Source organism: Solanum stenotomum, chromosome 7 (assembly GCF_019186545.1).
Source record: "Solanum stenotomum isolate F172 chromosome 7, ASM1918654v1, whole genome shotgun sequence".
NCBI lineage: Eukaryota > Viridiplantae > Streptophyta > Magnoliopsida > Solanales > Solanaceae > Solanum > Solanum stenotomum.
In genome coordinates this window covers 25,054,151-25,073,176 of record NC_064288.1, presented here as the reverse complement: position 1 = coordinate 25,073,176, position 19,026 = coordinate 25,054,151, and the positions used below count along the sequence as shown (strand labels likewise).

Sequence of the window (19,026 nt, the reverse complement as noted above, 5' to 3'; positions counted from 1 at the left end):
TCACATTTATGACATGGAATGAAATGAGCCATCTTTGAAAATTGATCAACAACAACAAAGATGCTATCTCTACCTCTTTTGGTCTTGGCAAACCCAAAACGAAGTCCATTAAGATATCAAGCCAAAGTCTTTGAGGGGTGGGGAGTGGAGTATACAAACCACGAGGAAGGAGGCGTGACTTAGCACGTCGACATTCAATACATTGACCATAAATTCGAACAACATCTTTATGCATTTTAGGCCAATAGAAATGTTCCTCAAGAATTCCCTTAGTTTTGTTAATACCAAAATGACCCATTAAACACCCATTATGTGCCTCCCTCACAAATACTTCTCTCCAAAAGTTCATGGGCACACAAAGTCTCTTGCCTTTGAACAAGAAACCATCAAACTTGGAATAGGGAGTAGAATAACTATCCCTCATCCACCTTTTCCTCTCCCATTCCTCACAATCTTTGAAGATTTGAGCTAATATGGGATCCTTGGGATACAATGCCTTCAAGTATTGTCACGACCCAAGCCTAGGGCCTAGACGTGACCGGCGAATGGGGAACCCGAAGGAACCCCAAACAAGCCTCATAGCGTATCTTACACATCATTGGTCGCGGAAGCAATTAAAATGACCATAAGCGATAAGCATAATCAAGGGGGAAATCGGGACTAAGGGAGCAAAAAAAAAAAAAGAAGAAATGATACATAAATACCATAGATGAATCAAGCTCAAACATAATACACAACTTGTCCAACACCACCTCTAAACATAGGTACTTTAGCGGGGGCCAAGACAAACAACTGGGCTCACCCTCATAGTCAAAACATAACTAAAAGGAAAAGTCTTATACATAGCAAAAGATCATAAGCAACGTCCCCGGAATGGAGGACTCACCAATAACCTTGATAGAAAATCGTATTAGCCACGCGGAGGACGAGGGTCAAGCGGTGCTCCGGTCCCTACATGGTGACATCATGTAGGCATAGAGTATGCGTTAGTACGTTTGAATGTACTAAGTATATGGGATGCAATGCAATGCAACAAGGGATGGACATCATAGGCAAAATGCATAATCGTACCCGATAGATAGCATATTAATGAGATGATATGTATAATGATGCTTATATAAAAATCATATTTAGTAGGGCATAGTATATGTGTAGTGAGTGACCATCAATATAGTATTTCCAAGGCCTACCACCCCCTTGGAGAGGCGAAAGAGGTACAAACCCCTCAATGTGGTTACCCGGGCCTACCACCCCCCGAGCTAGGGACCAAGGTACAAACCCCTCGATATGGTTATACGGGCCTACTACCCCCCGTACTAGGCAACCAAGGTACAAACCCCTCGATACGGTTATACGGGCCTACTACCCCCCGTACTAGGCAACCAAGGTACCAACCCCTTGATACGGTTACCCGGGCCTACAACCCCCCGAGCTAGGCTTGGTCGACTCACACACTATATAGAGAAAATCATATACATGTATCCATTTCATCATCATTTCAATACTTATATAATCATCCGACTCATAGGACGTACATTGGACCTTCCATTTCATAAGAATTCTATAAATGGCATTTTATCAAACATATGGTGGGCTACTTGTTCATGTAAATAAAATCATGTGTTTCAAGAGTACTAAGTCCAACCAATTTCAAAATCCATATAAAACAGCCCACCAACAACATACATATATATATACATATATAACAACCTTCATAATTTGATCATGGAGGCATGAAAACCATAAACATCATATAATCATTCCATTTCATGATAATATACAAAAATAGACCATAATAGGATGTGTAGTAATAATTCCATAATTCAAGAGTTCATAAATGATCATAAGGACCCATAAACTTGAAGTAAAATAGAGGATAAATGGTTGGACTTGTGGAAAGGAAGGTTTCCACAATCAACCCACATACCTCAACTTTGGAGAATTCTTGATGAAGATTGGAATGGAGAATTGCTTGAGATTGAATCTTGAATCCGGAATTAAAGCTTGGGATCCTTGAATTTGGTTGATGATCTTGGTGGAATTTTTGGAGAGGGTTTAGAGAGAGTTTTTGGATGTTTTGAAGTTAAATGACTAAGTATGGATATGTCCCCTTTTTATAAAAACGTCCCAACACTTAGAAAAAAATTGAGGCGGGTGAACAGTGTTTTCGGCTACTGGAATTTGCATTTTCTGCCGGACAGGTTTTACGAAAATGGTCATAACTCCTTCATCCTAACTCGGAATGAGGTGAAACAAATTGCGTTGGAAAGCTAACTCACAGAGCTTTAATTTTGATAGTTTGAGCTCCTTCCAGTTCCTTGTGTGCTGAGAGATATGCCCCTTTAAAGTTGACCCTCAAAATCGCATTTTTTGCGATTTTCGAATTTTGATACGGTTGTTCTAAAATTCGGGTTAGACTCATTTCCCACTCAATTTGACCCCCTGAATAAGAATATGAAGTCGAATTTCCGAAATGATGCACGGATTTTGAGATATATGGAAATTACAATTTTAGGTGTTTTCGAAGCACATTTTCGGGCATTTTTGGGGTCGTTTCAATATCTCCCCCTTGGGAACATTCGTCCCCGAATGTCAAAGAAACGTACATGAGAAACACAAACATGGCAAATTCAGCCCACATAGGGATGCAACAATGCACTTACACCTCATTTCAAAAACTTCAACATAGTTGTAAAACCACAATGAACTTGTTAACTTAAACATGAATGTATGCAATGACATGGTGGCTGAACTTAAGACCTGAGATTTTATAAAGGGTTTAGATCAATACCTTAAGCTTGAGTGGAGTGGAAAAGATAAGGATATCGCCTTTGCATGTCCGCTTCGGCCTCCCAAGTAGCACTTTCAACTTGTTGATTTCTCCAAAGGACCTTAACGGAAGCCACATCTTTGTTTCTCAACCTCTTCACTTGTCTATCTAAAATCTGGACCGGAACCTCTTCATAGGTCAAATTATCTTCAACAACACCCACAACATCAAGAGGCACAATGGCATTCGGATCACCCACACACTTCCTCAACATAGACACATGAAATACCGGATGAACCAAATCCATTTCGCTAGGCAATTCCAACTCATAAGCTACCTTGCCAATTCTCCTCATCACCTTATAAGGACCCACGTATCTTGGGCTCAACTTGCCCTTCTTACCAAAACGAACCACACCCTTCATGGGTGACACCTTCAAATAGACCCAATCACCAACTTGGAATTCAAGAGCCCTTCTCCTCACATCGGCATAGGACTTTTGGCGACTTTGGGCCGTCTTCAACCTTTCTCTAATCATCCTAACCTTCTCAAGAGCCTCCATAACTAGATCTGGTCCTAACAAGGCCACCTCACCAACCTCAAACCACCCAACCGGTGATCTACAACGCCTCCCATAGAGAGCCTCAAAAGGAGCCATACCGATGCTAGAATGATAGCTATTGTTATAGGCAAACTCAATCAATGGAAGATGATCATCCCAACTACCCTTAAGCTCCAATACACAAGCCCTAAGCATATCCTCAAGTGTTTGGATAGTCCTTTCGGCTTGTCCATCCGTTTGCGGGTGAAAGGCCGTAGTAAGCTTAACTCTCGTACCTAGACCCCTTTGAAAGGACTTCCAAAAGTGTGAAGTAAATTGAGTACCACGGTCCGATATGATGGATAGAGGAATCCCATGCAACCTTACCAAGTCATGAATATATAACCTTGCATAATCTTCCGCCCCATATGTTGTCTTTACCGGTAGAAAATGAGCCGATTTTGTCATCCTATCAACCACCACCCAAATAGAATCAAAACCTTTTCTAGTCTTGGGTAAACCAACTACAAAATCCATATTAATTTCTTCCCACTTCCAAGTAGGAATCTCTATGTCTTGGGTTAGACCACCCGGCCTTTGATGTTCGGCCTTGACTTGTTGACAACTATGACAACCGGAGACGAATTTGGCAATGTCCTTCTTCATGCCTCCCCACCAATACACATCCCTCAAATCTCTATACATTTTGGTGGAACCGGGGTGAATGGAGTAGGAAGAATTATGAGCCTCCTCAAGAATTTTCTCCCTCAAACCATCAACACAAGGCACACACAACCTACCTTGGTACCTAAGGGCACCATCTCCCCCTTGGGAGAAAACTTCCACCTTACCCTCTTTCACCAAGGCCTTCAATTCTAACAAGGAAGAGTCAAGATCTTGTTTTGCTATCACCTCATCAACCAAGGAAGACCTAGCACCATCAACAACGACCACACCACCATTACTAATTTCTTCCAACCTAACCCCCAACCTAGCCAACCGATGCACCTCCCTAGCCATTTCCCTATCACCAATATCAACATGAGCTAGGCTACCCATAGACACCCTACTCAAAGCATCCGCCACCACATTAGCTTTACCGGGATGATAATGCACACTCATATCATAATCTTTAAGAAATTCTAGCCACCTTCTTTGTCTCAAGTTGAGGTCTTTTTGGGTGAAGACATATTGGAGGCTCTTATGATCGGTGAACACATCAACATGTACCCCATACAAGTAATGACGCCAAATCTTTAAAGCAAACACCACCGCGGCTAATTCAAGGTCATGCGTAGGATAGTTCTTTTCATGCACTTTGAGTTGTCTAGACGCATAGGCTATCACCTTACCATTTTGCATTAGGACACAACCCAAGCCAACTCTAGAAGCATCACAATACACAACGAATCCCTCAAGCCCATCCGGTAGTGACAATATAGGAGCGGACACAAGTTTATCTTTCAAGGTTTGAAAACTCCTTTCACACTCGTCGGTCCACTCAAACTTAGCCTTCTTTTGTGTCAACTTAGTCATGGAAGAAGCAATAGAAGAAAACCCATTCACAAATCTCCGATAGTAACCCGCTAAGCCCAAGAAGCTCCTAATATCCGACGGGGTCAATGGCCTAGGCCAATTTCTAATCACATCGGTCTTCTTAGGATCTACCTTAATACCATCCCCCGACACCACATGACCTAGGAAGGCAACCTCCCTCAACCAAAATTCACACTTTTCATACTTGGCATACAACTTCTCCTCTCTCAATCTTTGCAACACAACCCTCAAGTGACCCATATGTTCTTCCTCGCTATGCGAATAGATTAAAATATCATCAATGAAGACCACAACAAAGGAATCAAGGTGGGGTTTAAAGATCCTATTCATTAGGTCCATGAAGATAGCCGGTGCATTGGTCAACCCAAAGGACATGACCACAAATTCATAATGCCCATACCTAGTCCGGAAGGCTGTCTTGGGAATGTCACACTCCCTCACCTTCACTTGATGATACCCGGACCGAAGATCAATCTTAGAGAAGTGGCTAGCCCCTTGCAATTGGTCGAACAAGTCATCAATCCTAGGAAGAGGATATTTATTCTTGATGGTGACCCTATTGAGTTGCCGGTAATCAATACACATCCTAAGGGACCCATCTTTCTTCTTCACAAACAACACCGGTGCACCCCATGGTGATTGGCTAGGCCTAATAAAACCCTTCTCCAACAAGTCCCTCAATTGTTCCTTCAACTCCTTTAACTCCGCCGGGGCCATACGATAAGGGGGGATAGAAATGGGTTGAGTATCGGGGAGGAGGTCTATGCCAAAATCTATTTCCCTTTCGGGAGGAACACCGGGAAGGTCATTAGGAAAGACATCAAGGAATTCATTTACGATCGGAACCGACTCTATAGGAAGGGTTTTGGACTCCACATCCCTAACCCTCACAAGGTGATAGAGACACCCCTTAGAGATCAACTTACGGGCTTTAATGCAAGAGATGAACCTACCCTTGACTACCACATTTTGGCTTTCCCACTCAAGAATGGGTTCACTTGGGAATTGGAACTTGACCCTACGGGTTCTACAATCAATGGAAGCATAGTATGCATGCAACCAATCCATCCCAAGAACAACATCAAAATCGACCATGTTCAACTCAACAAGATCACAAGGCAATATTTTATGCAAGATGCAAATAGGACAATTTCTATAGACCTTCCTAGCAACAATATATGCACCAATAGGAGTAGACACCTTATATGACTCACGCAACAATTCGGGCTCAACATGAAACTTTTTGGCAACAAAGGGGGTGACAAAAGAAAGAGAGGCACCCGGATCAATTAATGCATATACATCAAAGTCAAAGATTTTCAACATACCGGTAACGACGTCGGGGACTTCATCGACCCCTTGCCTCCCATGCAAAGCATAAAATCGATTGTGCCTTGGGGCACCATCTTGTCGGCCCCCTCTCCCCAAAGGAACCGCATTGGCACCTTGTGGACGGACCTCCTTACCCTTGTTGCGATTTCGAGGACAATCCATTGCCTTGTGCCCCATTTCCCCACAACTATAGCAAGCACCGGTATTTCTCAAGCACGGGCCACCATGGCCCTTACCACACTTCGGACATACATCAATAGGACCCATACCCCTAACACCTTGGGCCCTTGGAACATCATTGGCAAACCCCTTATGGAGCGCATGAGAAGACCCTTGACCTTGATGAAACCGGCCTCCCGTTCTACTTTGGAACTTGCCCTCAAAACGGGCCCTCTTGGCCTCATGACCCCTCCTCTTCCTCAACTTCTCCTCCTCCATTTGTTCGGCATAGACCATCAAGCGGGACAAGTCCATGTCACTAATCAACATTGCGGACCGGCATTCTTCACTCACTAGGTCGGACACACCCATCACGAATTTGTTCATTCTAGACCGTGAGTCGGCAACCAAGTGTGGAGCATACCTTGAAAGTTGGTTAAACTTGAGGGCATACTCCCTCACACTCATAGACCCTTGTTTTAAATTCATGAACTCCACCAATTTGGCTTCCCTAAGCTCAAGAGGAAAGAATCGATTAAGGAAAGCCGTTTTGAACTCTTCCCAATGCACCACATAGTTTACCCCCTTCTCTTCCTTCCATTGGTTGTACCATATTTGGGCCACCCCTTTTAGTTGGTAGGCCGCCAACTCCGCCTTATCTTCTGACTTCACGCCCATGATAGCTAATATCTTGAGGACTTCATCAATGAACTCTTGAGGGTCTTCATTTAACTTAGACCCATAGAATTCCGGGGGATTCATCCGCACGAAGTCTCTCACCCGAGATGCCGGGGTAGGAGCCTGAGGGGTTTGGGCCCCGTGGTTGGCTTGATTAGCCATAGCTTGTGCAAATAAAGTAAGGGCATCCCGAAGATCCCCATTGGTCGGTTGTTCCTCGGGTGCGCGGGCTCGTCTTCCTCTTGTATTAGGCATGATCTAGCATAGCAAAGAACAACCGTTAGGGAAAAAAAGAACTTAATTCAACTCTACCGCACGACTTAGAACATGAAGAAGTGAAACATTTCCTAAAACGTCTCATAGCCTCCTACTCATAATTGTGGTGCACAACACAACCATGAATCGGACTCTAATCAACGCGGTGTGTTGGACTCCGAGGATCTATCAACCTAGTGCTCTGATACCAAGTTTGTCACGACCCAAGCCTAGGGCCTAGACGTGACCGGCGAATGGGGAACCCGAAGGAACCCCAAACAAGCCTCATAGCGTATCTTACACATCATTGGTCGCGGAAGCAATTAAAATGACCATAAGCGATAAGCATAATCAAGGGGGAAATCGGGACTAAGGGAGCAAAAAAAAAAAAAGAAGAAATGATACATAAATACCATAGATGAATCAAGCTCAAACATAATACACAACTTGTCCAACACCACCTCTAAACATAGGTACTTTAGCGGGGGCCAAGACAAACAACTGGGCTCACCCTCATAGTCAAAACATAACTAAAAGGAAAAGTCTTATACATAGCAAAAGATCATAAGCAACGTCCCCGGAATGGAGGACTCACCAATAACCTTGATAGAAAATCGTATTAGCCACGCGGAGGACGAGGGTCAAGCGGTGCTCCGGTCCCTACATGGTGACATCATGTAGGCATAGAGTATGCGTTAGTACGTTTGAATGTACTAAGTATATGGGATGCAATGCAATGCAACAAGGGATGGACATCATAGGCAAAATGCATAATCGTACCCGATAGATAGCATATTAATGAGATGATATGTATAATGATGCTTATATAAAAATCATATTTAGTAGGGCATAGTATATGTGTAGTGAGTGACCATCAATATAGTATTTCCAAGGCCTACCACCCCCTTGGAGAGGCGAAAGAGGTACAAACCCCTCAATGTGGTTACCCGGGCCTACCACCCCCCGAGCTAGGGACCAAGGTACAAACCCCTCGATATGGTTATACGGGCCTACTACCCCCCGTACTAGGCAACCAAGGTACAAACCCCTCGATACGGTTATACGGGCCTACTACCCCCCGTACTAGGCAACCAAGGTACCAACCCCTTGATACGGTTACCCGGGCCTACAACCCCCCGAGCTAGGCTTGATCGACTCACACACTATATAGAGAAAATCATATACATGTATCCATTTCATCATCATTTCAATACTTATATAATCATCCGACTCATAGGACGTACATTGGACCTTCCATTTCATAAGAATTCTATAAATGGCATTTTATCAAACATATGGTGGGCTACTTGTTCATGTAAATAAAATCATGTGTTTCAAGAGTACTAAGTCCAACCAATTTCAAAATCCATATAAAACAGCCCACCAACAACATACATATATATATACATATATAACAACCTTCATAATTTGATCATGGAGGCATGAAAACCATAAACATCATATAATCATTCCATTTCATGATAATATACAAAAATAGACCATAATAGGATGTGTAGTAATAATTCCATAATTCAAGAGTTCATAAATGATCATAAGGACCCATAAACTTGAAGTAAAATAGAGGATAAATGGTTGGACTTGTGGAAAGGAAGGTTTCCACAATCAACCCACATACCTCAACTTTGGAGAATTCTTGATGAAGATTGGAATGGAGAATTGCTTGAGATTGAATCTTGAATCCGGAATTAAAGCTTGGGATCCTTGAATTTGGTTGATGATCTTGGTGGAATTTTTGGAGAGGGTTTAGAGAGAGTTTTTGGATGTTTTGAAGTTAAATGACTAAGTATGGATATGTCCCCTTTTTATAAAAACGTCCCAACACTTAGAAAAAAATTGAGGCGGGTGAACAGTGTTTTCGGCTACTGGAATTTGCATTTTCTGCCGGACAGGTTTTACGAAAATGGTCATAACTCCTTCATCCTAACTCGGAATGAGGTGAAACAAATTGCGTTGGAAAGCTAACTCACAGAGCTTTAATTTTGATAGTTTGAGCTCCTTCCAGTTCCTTGTGTGCTGAGAGATATGCCCCTTTAAAGTTGACCCTCAAAATCGCATTTTTTTGCGATTTTCGAATTTTGATACGGTTGTTCTAAAATTCGGATTAGACTCATTTCCCACTCAATTTGACCCCCTGAATAAGAATATGAAGTCGAATTTCCGAAATGATGCACGGATTTTGAGATATATGGAAATTACAATTTTAGGTATTTTCGAAGCACATTTTCGGGCATTTTTGGGGTCGTTTCAAGTATTCAAAGCCAATCAATTTGGAAGACAAAGTATTTATCAACACATGTTTTCTAGACAAGGCATCGACCACCATATTTTCCTTTCCCTTTTTGTATTGGATTACATAAGGGAAAGTTTCAAGGAATTCAATCCATTTGGCGTGCCTCTTGTTCAACTTTCCTTGGGCCCGAATATGTTTTAGAGACTCATGGTCATTCCTAATGACAAATTCCTTTGGCCACAAGTAGTGTTGCAAATTATCCAAATCCCTAATCAAGGCATACAATTCAAGATCATAAGTGGAATAATTCAAAGTAGCACCTTTTAGCATTTCACTAAAATAAGCAATGGACTTTTGGTCTTGCATTAAGATGGCTCCAATGCCAACATTACTAGCATCACATTCCACTTCAAACATTTTATCAAAATCAGGTAATTGTAGCAAAGGAGCGGAACTAAGCATGGATTTTAAAGCATCGAAAGCTTTGGCTTGTTCCTCTCCCACTTAAAAGGTTTATCCTTTCAGATTACTTCTGTCAAGGGGGCAGCTATGGTACTAAAACCTTTGAAAAATCGCCTATAAAAACTAGCCAACCCATGAAAGTTTTTAACATCACTTATGGATGTCGGAATTGGCCAACTCTTAATAGCATCAATTTCAAATTCATCAACTTCAACCCCTCTTGAACTCACAACAAAACCCAAGAAGAAAACTTCATCAACATAAAATGAACACTTATCAAGATTAGCATAAAGTTGTTCCTTCCTAAGCACTTCAAACACACATCTCAAATGCTCAACATGATCATGCATGGTCTTGCTATAAATCAAGATATCATCAAAATAGACAACCACAAATTTCCTATAAAGGATTTCAGCACATGATTCATGAGACACATAAAGGTACTAGGAGCATTAGTGAGATCAAAGGGCATCACCAACCATACATATAGACCAAGCCTTGTCTTGAATGCGGTTTTCCATTCATCACCGAGGTTCATTCGGATTTGATGATAACCACTTCTAAGATAAATCTTTGAAAACACACAAGAGTCATTCAATTCATCAAGCATATCATCTAACCTAGGAATAGGATGATGATACTTTATCGTAATTTTGTTGATGGCTCGGCAATTAACACACATGCGCCATGTTCTATCTTTCTTTGGAACCAATAGAACCGGCACAACACATGGACTCATGCTCTCATTCACATAACCTTTGTTGAGGAGTTCCTCTACTTGCCTTTGTAGCTCCTTAGTGTCCTCCGTATTGCTTCGATAATCCGGCTTGTTTGGCAATTTTGATCCCGGCACAAAATCAATTTGGTGCTCAATTCCCCGAAGAGGGGGCAATCTACTTGGAAGCTCCTTAGGGAAGACATCCTCATAGTCCTGCAAAAGAATGGAAATAGAATTGGGAAGAGAAGAATGAGATTGGTTAGTTTGTACCACATGATCCCTATGTGTGATAAGGATCAAAGAACTTTCGGACTCAATTTCCTCCCTTATCTCTTTGTAATTAGCCAATAATACTTGGGCCTTTCCTTTCAACTTCCTCTTCTCCTCCTCTTCTTGGCTCTCGACCTCCACATGTTCCTCTTCACACTTCTTTTTCTCCCTTGACTCACTTATCCTTTGATAAACATCACTGACTTGAGAGGGTGACATAGGGTGAAGAACATACTTATGATCATTCAACACAAATGAATACTTGTTGCTTCTCCCATCATGTTTGGTTGAACGATCATGTTGCCAAGTCCTACCGAGTAGCACATGACAAGCTTGCTTGGGACCACATCACATAGAACCTCATCTTGATACTTCCCAATCTTGAACTTGATCATCACTTATCGATGCACCCTCAATTCTCCACACTCACTCAACCATTGTAGTTTGTAAGGTGTAGCATGATTAGTGGTAGGAAGTTTCAAGAATTCCACTAACGCAGTACTAGCAATATTTGCACAACTCCCACTATCAATGATTAAGGAACACACTCTATCCTTGATGAATCATTTGGAGTGAAATAGATTCTCTCTTTGGCTTGGATCATCCATGGCCTTACTAATTATTGCTCGCCTCACCATATATAGACGAACAACACTCTCTCCTTCTTTGACACAAAGGTCTGGTTCCTCATCTTCAAACTCATCCTCTTCTTGAGGATCTTCCTCACAATCACCTGCTGGCTCTTCCTCAACACTAAGATATATTTCCCCTCCTTGCATTAGAGCATTCAATCGATTGGGACACTCATGCATTATATGACCCCATCCCCTACATTTGTGGCATTAAATATTGTTAGGAAATTTGGTTGGGTCATTGTTATCTTTTTCTCTTGGCGGGTACTTTGGAGTGTTCCCTTCAAAGGGTTTCTTCTCATGAGGCTTCTGGACATCCGAACCTTTATCCCAACCCGACGATGTTTGAGCTCCCCCTTTGTTCTTGCTCCAAGAATTGGAAGATGAATTCTTATACTTAGACACTTTCTCCTCCTTGAATTCCATCTCTATCTTATGGGCTGCCTCAAAGGCATCATTCAAAGTAGAAAACCTATGAATGGTCATCTTCGAATAAATCTCTTTGTTCAATCCTACCTTCAAGCGAATCACGACATGCTCTTCAATCTCTCGATATTCTAGCTTCATGACTATGTTTTTGAACTCATCATTATAGGCTTCAATGCTTCTACTCCCTTCCCTCAAGTTATACAATTTGGTAAGTAACCCTTGGCAGTATCTCTCTGGCACATACTTGGCTCTCATCAATCTTTTCAATTCGGGCCATGGTGGAGGATGACCTTCTTGAACGATCAAGTGATACCTCTTGATGTATTCCCACCATGTGACAACATACCCTTCAAATTGAGCGATAGCATAGCAACTACTTTTGACCTCCTTCAAGTCATTGACATTGAAAAGGCGGTCACATTGTGGCTCCCATTCTAGATAAGAATCGGGATTGAATTCCCCTTTGAATGATGGAAGAGTCGTTTTGATAAAGTTGATGCCAACATCTCGGCCTTCATGGCCACCTTGGTTGCTGTGGTAGTAACCCCTTTGATGTCCTCCTTGATAGCGGTTACCGTGTCCTTTTGTGGCTTCTTGACCAACTTCTTGATTATTGACTTCCCATTGGTATCCACCTTGAGGGTGGTTTCTAATTTCTTGTTGTGTTTTGAGCCTATTGATGTGGAGTTGATGTTTCCTCCTAGTTGTGTGCATTTATGTTGATGTTATATGCATTATTGTGGGCTGCTAGTCTTGAATCGTTACCCCTTTATGTGTTTTAAGTTTCATTCGAGGACGAGTGTTCCTACGTGGGGGATAAAACAATGACCCTAAAAATGAACTAGTGAAACTAGAGCCTAACGTGTGTGCGTTTTTGTTCGTCATGAGTTTTGATGTGGTTTAATGTTTTCCTGAGCCATGGTTGAGGTGTTTAGGGGTTAGACGTCAAGGTACGACTCCCCAAGGACCACCCTAAGGTTCCTTGAGGAGGACCCTAAGTCTAAACCCCAAGACCCCAAGGAAACCATACAGTTAGCCAAAATTAAGTGACCTACGGAAGGGGTCCATGCCCTGTAGGTCCATCCACTCCCCGTGGATAGCCTCCATAGGTCAGGCCCCTCCAAACCAAGCCACATACCCAGATCACGGACCAACAGCATGGTCCATGAATGGACTCACGGTCTATGAGTCTAAGTCTCGTGGTTCACACTTGCTTGCTGTCAAGTGACACGGCCAAGTGAGGGGTGAATCGGTAAATTCACCCCAAGTCTTTTAAAGTGCATGGACGGTTGTTTTTGGTGTATTAACATATTTTAAGAGTATTAAAACATTGAAACCCTCATTTAGACTTCATCTCTCAAAAACAAAACCCTTCCCTTCTAAAAGTTCTCTCTAGAAACTCCATTGGAGATCAAGGTCAAGAGAAAGCTAGAGTTGGGGATTTCAAGGTGTTTACTCTTCAATTTAGTGGGATTCATCAAATATAAGGTATGTTGATCATTCATCTAGGGTTAGTTTTCACCCTAGAGTCAATTTCAAAGAGGTTTCTAAGTTTTCAAGTTTTATGAAAAACCCTAGGTTTTACTCAATCTCATAGGTTCTTGCATCAAACGTTTTCAAATGATAAACTATGATTATATTAATGTTTAATTGATAATTTAAGATGAAAATACTCTATGAACCCATGATTTCTCTAAATTTCTAAATTGTGGCTTATGATGTGGGTTTGTTGATTACGAATAAATGTTGATGGATTTTTGCCTAGATTGATTTAGATTATTGATTTGTATCATTATCGATGTCTAATTATGGTGAATTGTTGGTGAATTGAGGAATTGTGATCATAGCCTTGAAAGGGCAAGTTTGACCTAATTTCATGTTAATGTAGAATTGTGCTTGAATTGTTGATCCAGTTGAAAGGTGGAGGTGTTTACTTACTATGTACATTGTGATCATGTCCTTGAAGGCATAGTGTGATGAATTGAAGTGTTATCATGATGTTGTATAATGTGAAGGATTTACATGTGATTCAATGATAGAATGATGATCTTTGTATTCAATGTATTTGTGTTAGTATTGGAAGGCTATTTCTCAATTTGACACTCATGAATGAAAATGATGGAATGTGAAGGGTTCCTATAATGTGAATGTTGAATCTAGAATTGGTAGGCATCATGCTTCCTTTTCTTATTTAATGAATCCGCCTTGACTTGATGAATATGAACCGATAGGCTATGGCATTCCTTTCATATATGAGTGATGAATGTGTCTTGACTTGATGACTATGAATTGATAGGCTTTATGCATTCTTTTCATAAATGATCTAATGTAATGAAGACTCTAGAATCGATAGACTAGTGGCATTCTTTTCGTGAGTATAAGAATGTAATGAGGGACCATAAATCAATAGGCTTATAGTATTCCTTTCATATGGACACTAGAGCTCTCCTTGAATGTACCATGGATCGATAGGCTTATAGCATTCCTTCCTTAGTAATGATGTATCATGGGTCGATAGGCCTATGGCATTCCTCCCCAATACACTAATATAATGTGAATGAAATAATATATTGGAATGTAGGCTAAGCACCGAGTGGATATGGTTAGATGGAAACTCTCCCAATGTTAGGTTAGAGTTCCAATGAACATCTTCCTATCCCATAACTATGTGCCCACATAGGATATTAGCTAGCTGATTCCATCCGAGCTAATGTTAAACCTGTTTACTTTAGGCAAGTAGACCAACCCTTATGATGTGGGATAGTATATCAGATTATATGAACTAGCTCTCATGGTATATGTCGGTTAAAAGCTTATTCCCATCATGTGAGATGTGCAATCTAGTTTCTTGATAGGTACTATAAAGTGTAGGTAGTAGTATGAGATGCTATTTATACATTGCACGAGTAGGCTTTGAAAGGGCTATAGTGAGTTCTCTAAGTCTTAAATGACTAAATGTATGAAGTCCTCTAAATGCATAAATGTGTCCTAAATGAACCTAATGAAGAATGTTGCCTTAAATACTTAAATGTAAAGATGCATGCTATACTTGGATTGTATTATGAGTTACTTCCTTGTCATGTCTACTGTATATGAATATTCCTTGTCTATGGTGACTTTAATGCAGTACTTAGTATGAGTAGTAGTATGGGATGCTATTTGCACATTGCACAGGTATGACTTAGAGTTGTCTTAGATGTTGATCTTAATATGATGAGGTGATTCATGTGATGTTTATGTGACTTATATGCTCTATTGTGTAAAGGTGAGAAGGATGAATGGTAAGTTCACTTTTGGTGACCTTAAGGTGGTGCCTTAGTGTGGGTGGTGGTATGGGACGCTACCCATACATTGCACAAGGCATAGCTTGATGGTTAGTTGAGGTGGAGGCTCAAGGTGAAGGTAAAGGGTTATATGTGATTTTTCTCAAATGTGAATTATGTGACTTTGTATGTTGGTCGTGACTTATATTATGCCTCTTGTATCAATGTTGATGAAGTTTTACAAAAATGGCATAAAGCATGACATTCAACAAAATGTCCCTTTTAAAACATATTTTTGCATGGTCATCATACTTAGTATATTTTTGTGTGCTAACCCATATTTTCTTATTTTTACTACAAGTGTAGGTTCCGGCAAGTGATTGCATTCTCTAGTGAAGCTTGGGATTAGAGTTTTCTCAAGACCCCTTTTTGGTATGTCCTCATATGTCGAGGACAAGGACTTTAATTGTTTCCAGTTCTTATGTTTTAAGACTTTTGTCTATACCTCGATTGTAAAGGGCCGTGACCCCATCTTGTTAAAGTTTGTCTAAGATGCCCATGTAAGACTTAGTATGTCGTTGCTCTATAAATGAGATTTTGATAGTTTGGTTTTAAATAAGTTTTAATTCCGCACTATTTCTATATGTCAAATGTTATGATGCTAAGAGGCTTGTATTAGACTCCTTCGGGGTCGAGTACGCCGTGTTATGAGTAGGGGGTGCTCTCGAGTCGTGACCTTGGCGAGTTGGGTCGAGCTCGCCGAACCACTCGACGGTTCACCGAAGTTTCCCATCTCGCTTTTAATTTCATGCTAAATGTGAAGTTTGGTTCTATAACTTTCGGAGAGAAGTCTAAGGTCATCGAAGGCACTCGGCGACTCACTGAAAGTCCTCTTTAATCATCCTTTGTCTACGCCCCTGACCCTTAATTGCACTTTAATTTTCGGCGGGCTAATCCTAGCTCGCCGAATGCTGTCGGTGATTTGCCGAGAGGCCTTTCCATCCTCGACATGCCAAATTTTTCTGAGATTTTTGAGCCAATCCTTTCGGCGAGTCTGATCTAGCTCGCCACAGAGATTCGGCGACTCGCTGACTAGTTCGATGAGTCTGTCTGGAACTACTTTTTTGTGCTTTTGTTTGAATTGTTTCTAACACTTTTTCTGATGTTTTTGCAGACATGGCAAGACCAAAATTTTCTGGTAGAAACATGCCACTTCGTAAGAAGGCTAAGGGGATAACTATCAATGAGGATGTTGTTGCATCCAGGGGCAAGGCCATTAAACTTCCTACAACTAGTTGGAAAGGCAAAGGAAAAGGGAAGGCACATGCGTCACTGGAGGCCACCTCCGACCGTAACGGTATCTACGCCACTCACCTCACCACTTCTGAGAGTGAGGGTGAGCACCAGGAGCAGCAGGCTACAATTTCAGAGCCCGGGGATGATGAATTATTAACAGCATAAAGATGAACGATCCGTCTAGGATCAGGACTCCTCAGGCCACCACTACTCCTCCTTTAGCTCCAACACTGGTTGTGGTCCAAGCACCACCAGTACAGGGTCCTTCTCCCAAGTCTATGAATAGACTGAAGACTGAGGGGTTGAGGAAAATCATTGAGGAGAAGCGTATGTCCACTGATGGGGCCATCGACAGGTACCCAGAGATTATGAGTTGTCTGAAGTCTCATAAATTCCAGATCTTCACCAAGCCTCGTGGCCCGTATATTTCAAATTGGGTATGGAAGTTCTACACTGCTTATGGGGCCTTGAAACCACAGAAAAAGAAGCATGCAACAACATTTAAACTGGTTGACTATGTAGTTGTCCGGGAAAAGAAGGTCAACTGTGATAGTGAGGCTATTAATGTTGTCCTAGACTATTTTGATGATATTGATGACGAGTCCCAACATCTGATTAGGACAAGGACTCTGGAAAAATATGAAGAAGTGGTTGGCCCTGCTAATATCAGACAGTACTCCCAAGTGGCTGGAGATTGGAGCACCGATTTAAAATAAGGATCTGAACATAGCTGCAAGGTTCTAGTTTGACTTCATCAGCAGCATTATCATGCCATCCCAGAACGAGTCCATCTTTCGCCTAGCCAAGACAGTGTGTCTGGGTTGTATCATCGAGGAGACAAGGATAAACCTGGGGATAACTATAGCACAAGAGTTGGTCATAAGGGCCAAGCAGCGCCAGACTTCCCTCTCATTCCTGGTGTTTATCACCGAGCTATGTAAATGGGCTCGGGTTCCTAGAGAAGCAAAGAAGGATGTGGAAGTGTTTCCCACATCCTCTACTGATATCCGGAGGATGGAGGTAGAGTATTTAAAGGATTAGGCGGAGAAGAAGAAGACAACCCGGTGGATACATCCCCGGTTGTTGATCCTCAAACATTACCTGTAGAGGCATATTTGCCTATTCCGACCCCTAGGCCTTCATGTATGTCTAGTGTTGTTCTTTCTGACATCCCTAGTTCCTCTTCCACTACATTGTCTCCTAGAGCTGCTGTTGTTGTTGTTTCCCGAACCTCTCTCACTTAAGTTGCACTACTCCGGATGGGGCAGCTAGCCCATTCTGCCAATCGTTGGGTTGCCAAACTTAAGGCCTTTATTCCGGGCATAATTCAGACAGCCCTTGCTCATGATGTGACACTATTGAGTAATACCATTGATGCCCTTGTAGCTAGGATAGCAGTGTGTGAGCGTGGACAATGGGCCATCGAGGAGGTGACGACTTTAAAGGCCGCTATTGCTGCGCTGAGGAGCAATATGGATCAACTGAAGTCCACCAACATGTCCATGATTTTTGGGACAATGGAGATTCCAGATGTGCAAGAAATACCTCCGGCTACCACCGGAGATGAGGTTAGAGTTGAAGAGACAGATGGCCTTAAGTCTGAGGCTGAGACGGATGAGGAGATGCTTGAGGTTGTTGAAGAGGTTTCTTATGAGGGCCTTACAGAGACTGAAGAGGCCATGATCGATGTAGCTGTGCAGACTTCATTGGCAGACACGCCTTTAGTTGATCTTAGTGGGGCTGGTGGTTCTCCTGAGGTAACTCTGGGCATAGATGCCCAAGTTCCGAGCTCTACACCGGACATTGATACCCAGACAGACTGTGACTAAGTAGACAGGATCTTTTTTTACCTCCCTCTCTGTCTTACTTTTTGACTTGTGGATATTATCTTGCTTGCATTTAAGGACAAATGGTTTTTATTTGTGGTGGGGTGAGGCCCACCTTTTGTGACTATTATTATGTCTATATATTTGGGTTGTTGTGGTAAATATTGTGTTTAGCATTGTTTTTGTGGATGATTGAGCTTGTGGCTCCTTGTGCTAATTGTAAATGATTTTTGGACCCTTTCGAAAAAAATTGTGCCACCTCTTGTTTGTGTTTGAATGTGGTTGTTCTCTTGCAAATTTGAGTATCGGTCTTAATCAATACCGATGACTTGAATAGTTCTCATAATCAAACAAAAATGAATGTGCGGCTATGATGAAGCCAAATGAAGTTGCATAGACAATATGTGAACTTTTTGCATCTCGTTGTGACTAGCCAAGTATCGAATTGAGTCTCTGGTGGTGAGCATTGCACACTAGCAAAATTGTGGAGTCTTGTTTGACATTGGTATTAATGCCTTGTGTGATGAGCTTACCGTGAACCATGTGTGATGACACCTAGAATTTGCCCTGTTTGTCCGGTTGACTAA

The 19,026-nt window shown here is 41.8% G+C and overlaps 1 protein-coding gene across 1 annotated transcript; it reads right to left on the bottom strand.

Annotated features, from left to right (window-relative positions):
* Nucleotides 1-744: 744 nt before the first annotated feature.
* Nucleotides 745-9,065, bottom strand: LOC125871235 (uncharacterized). The gene is made up of 4 exons (XM_049551833.1): nt 8,929-9,065; nt 7,888-7,952; nt 6,197-7,295; nt 745-951 (listed from the first exon to the last, which is right to left on the bottom strand). The coding sequence occupies exons 3-4, from the start codon at nt 7,290-7,292 to the stop codon at nt 911-913; spliced, it is 1,137 nt and encodes a 378-aa protein (XP_049407790.1). The 5' UTR covers nt 7,293-7,295; nt 7,888-7,952; nt 8,929-9,065; the 3' UTR covers nt 745-910.
* Between the last annotated feature and the right edge of the window lie 9,961 nt (nt 9,066-19,026).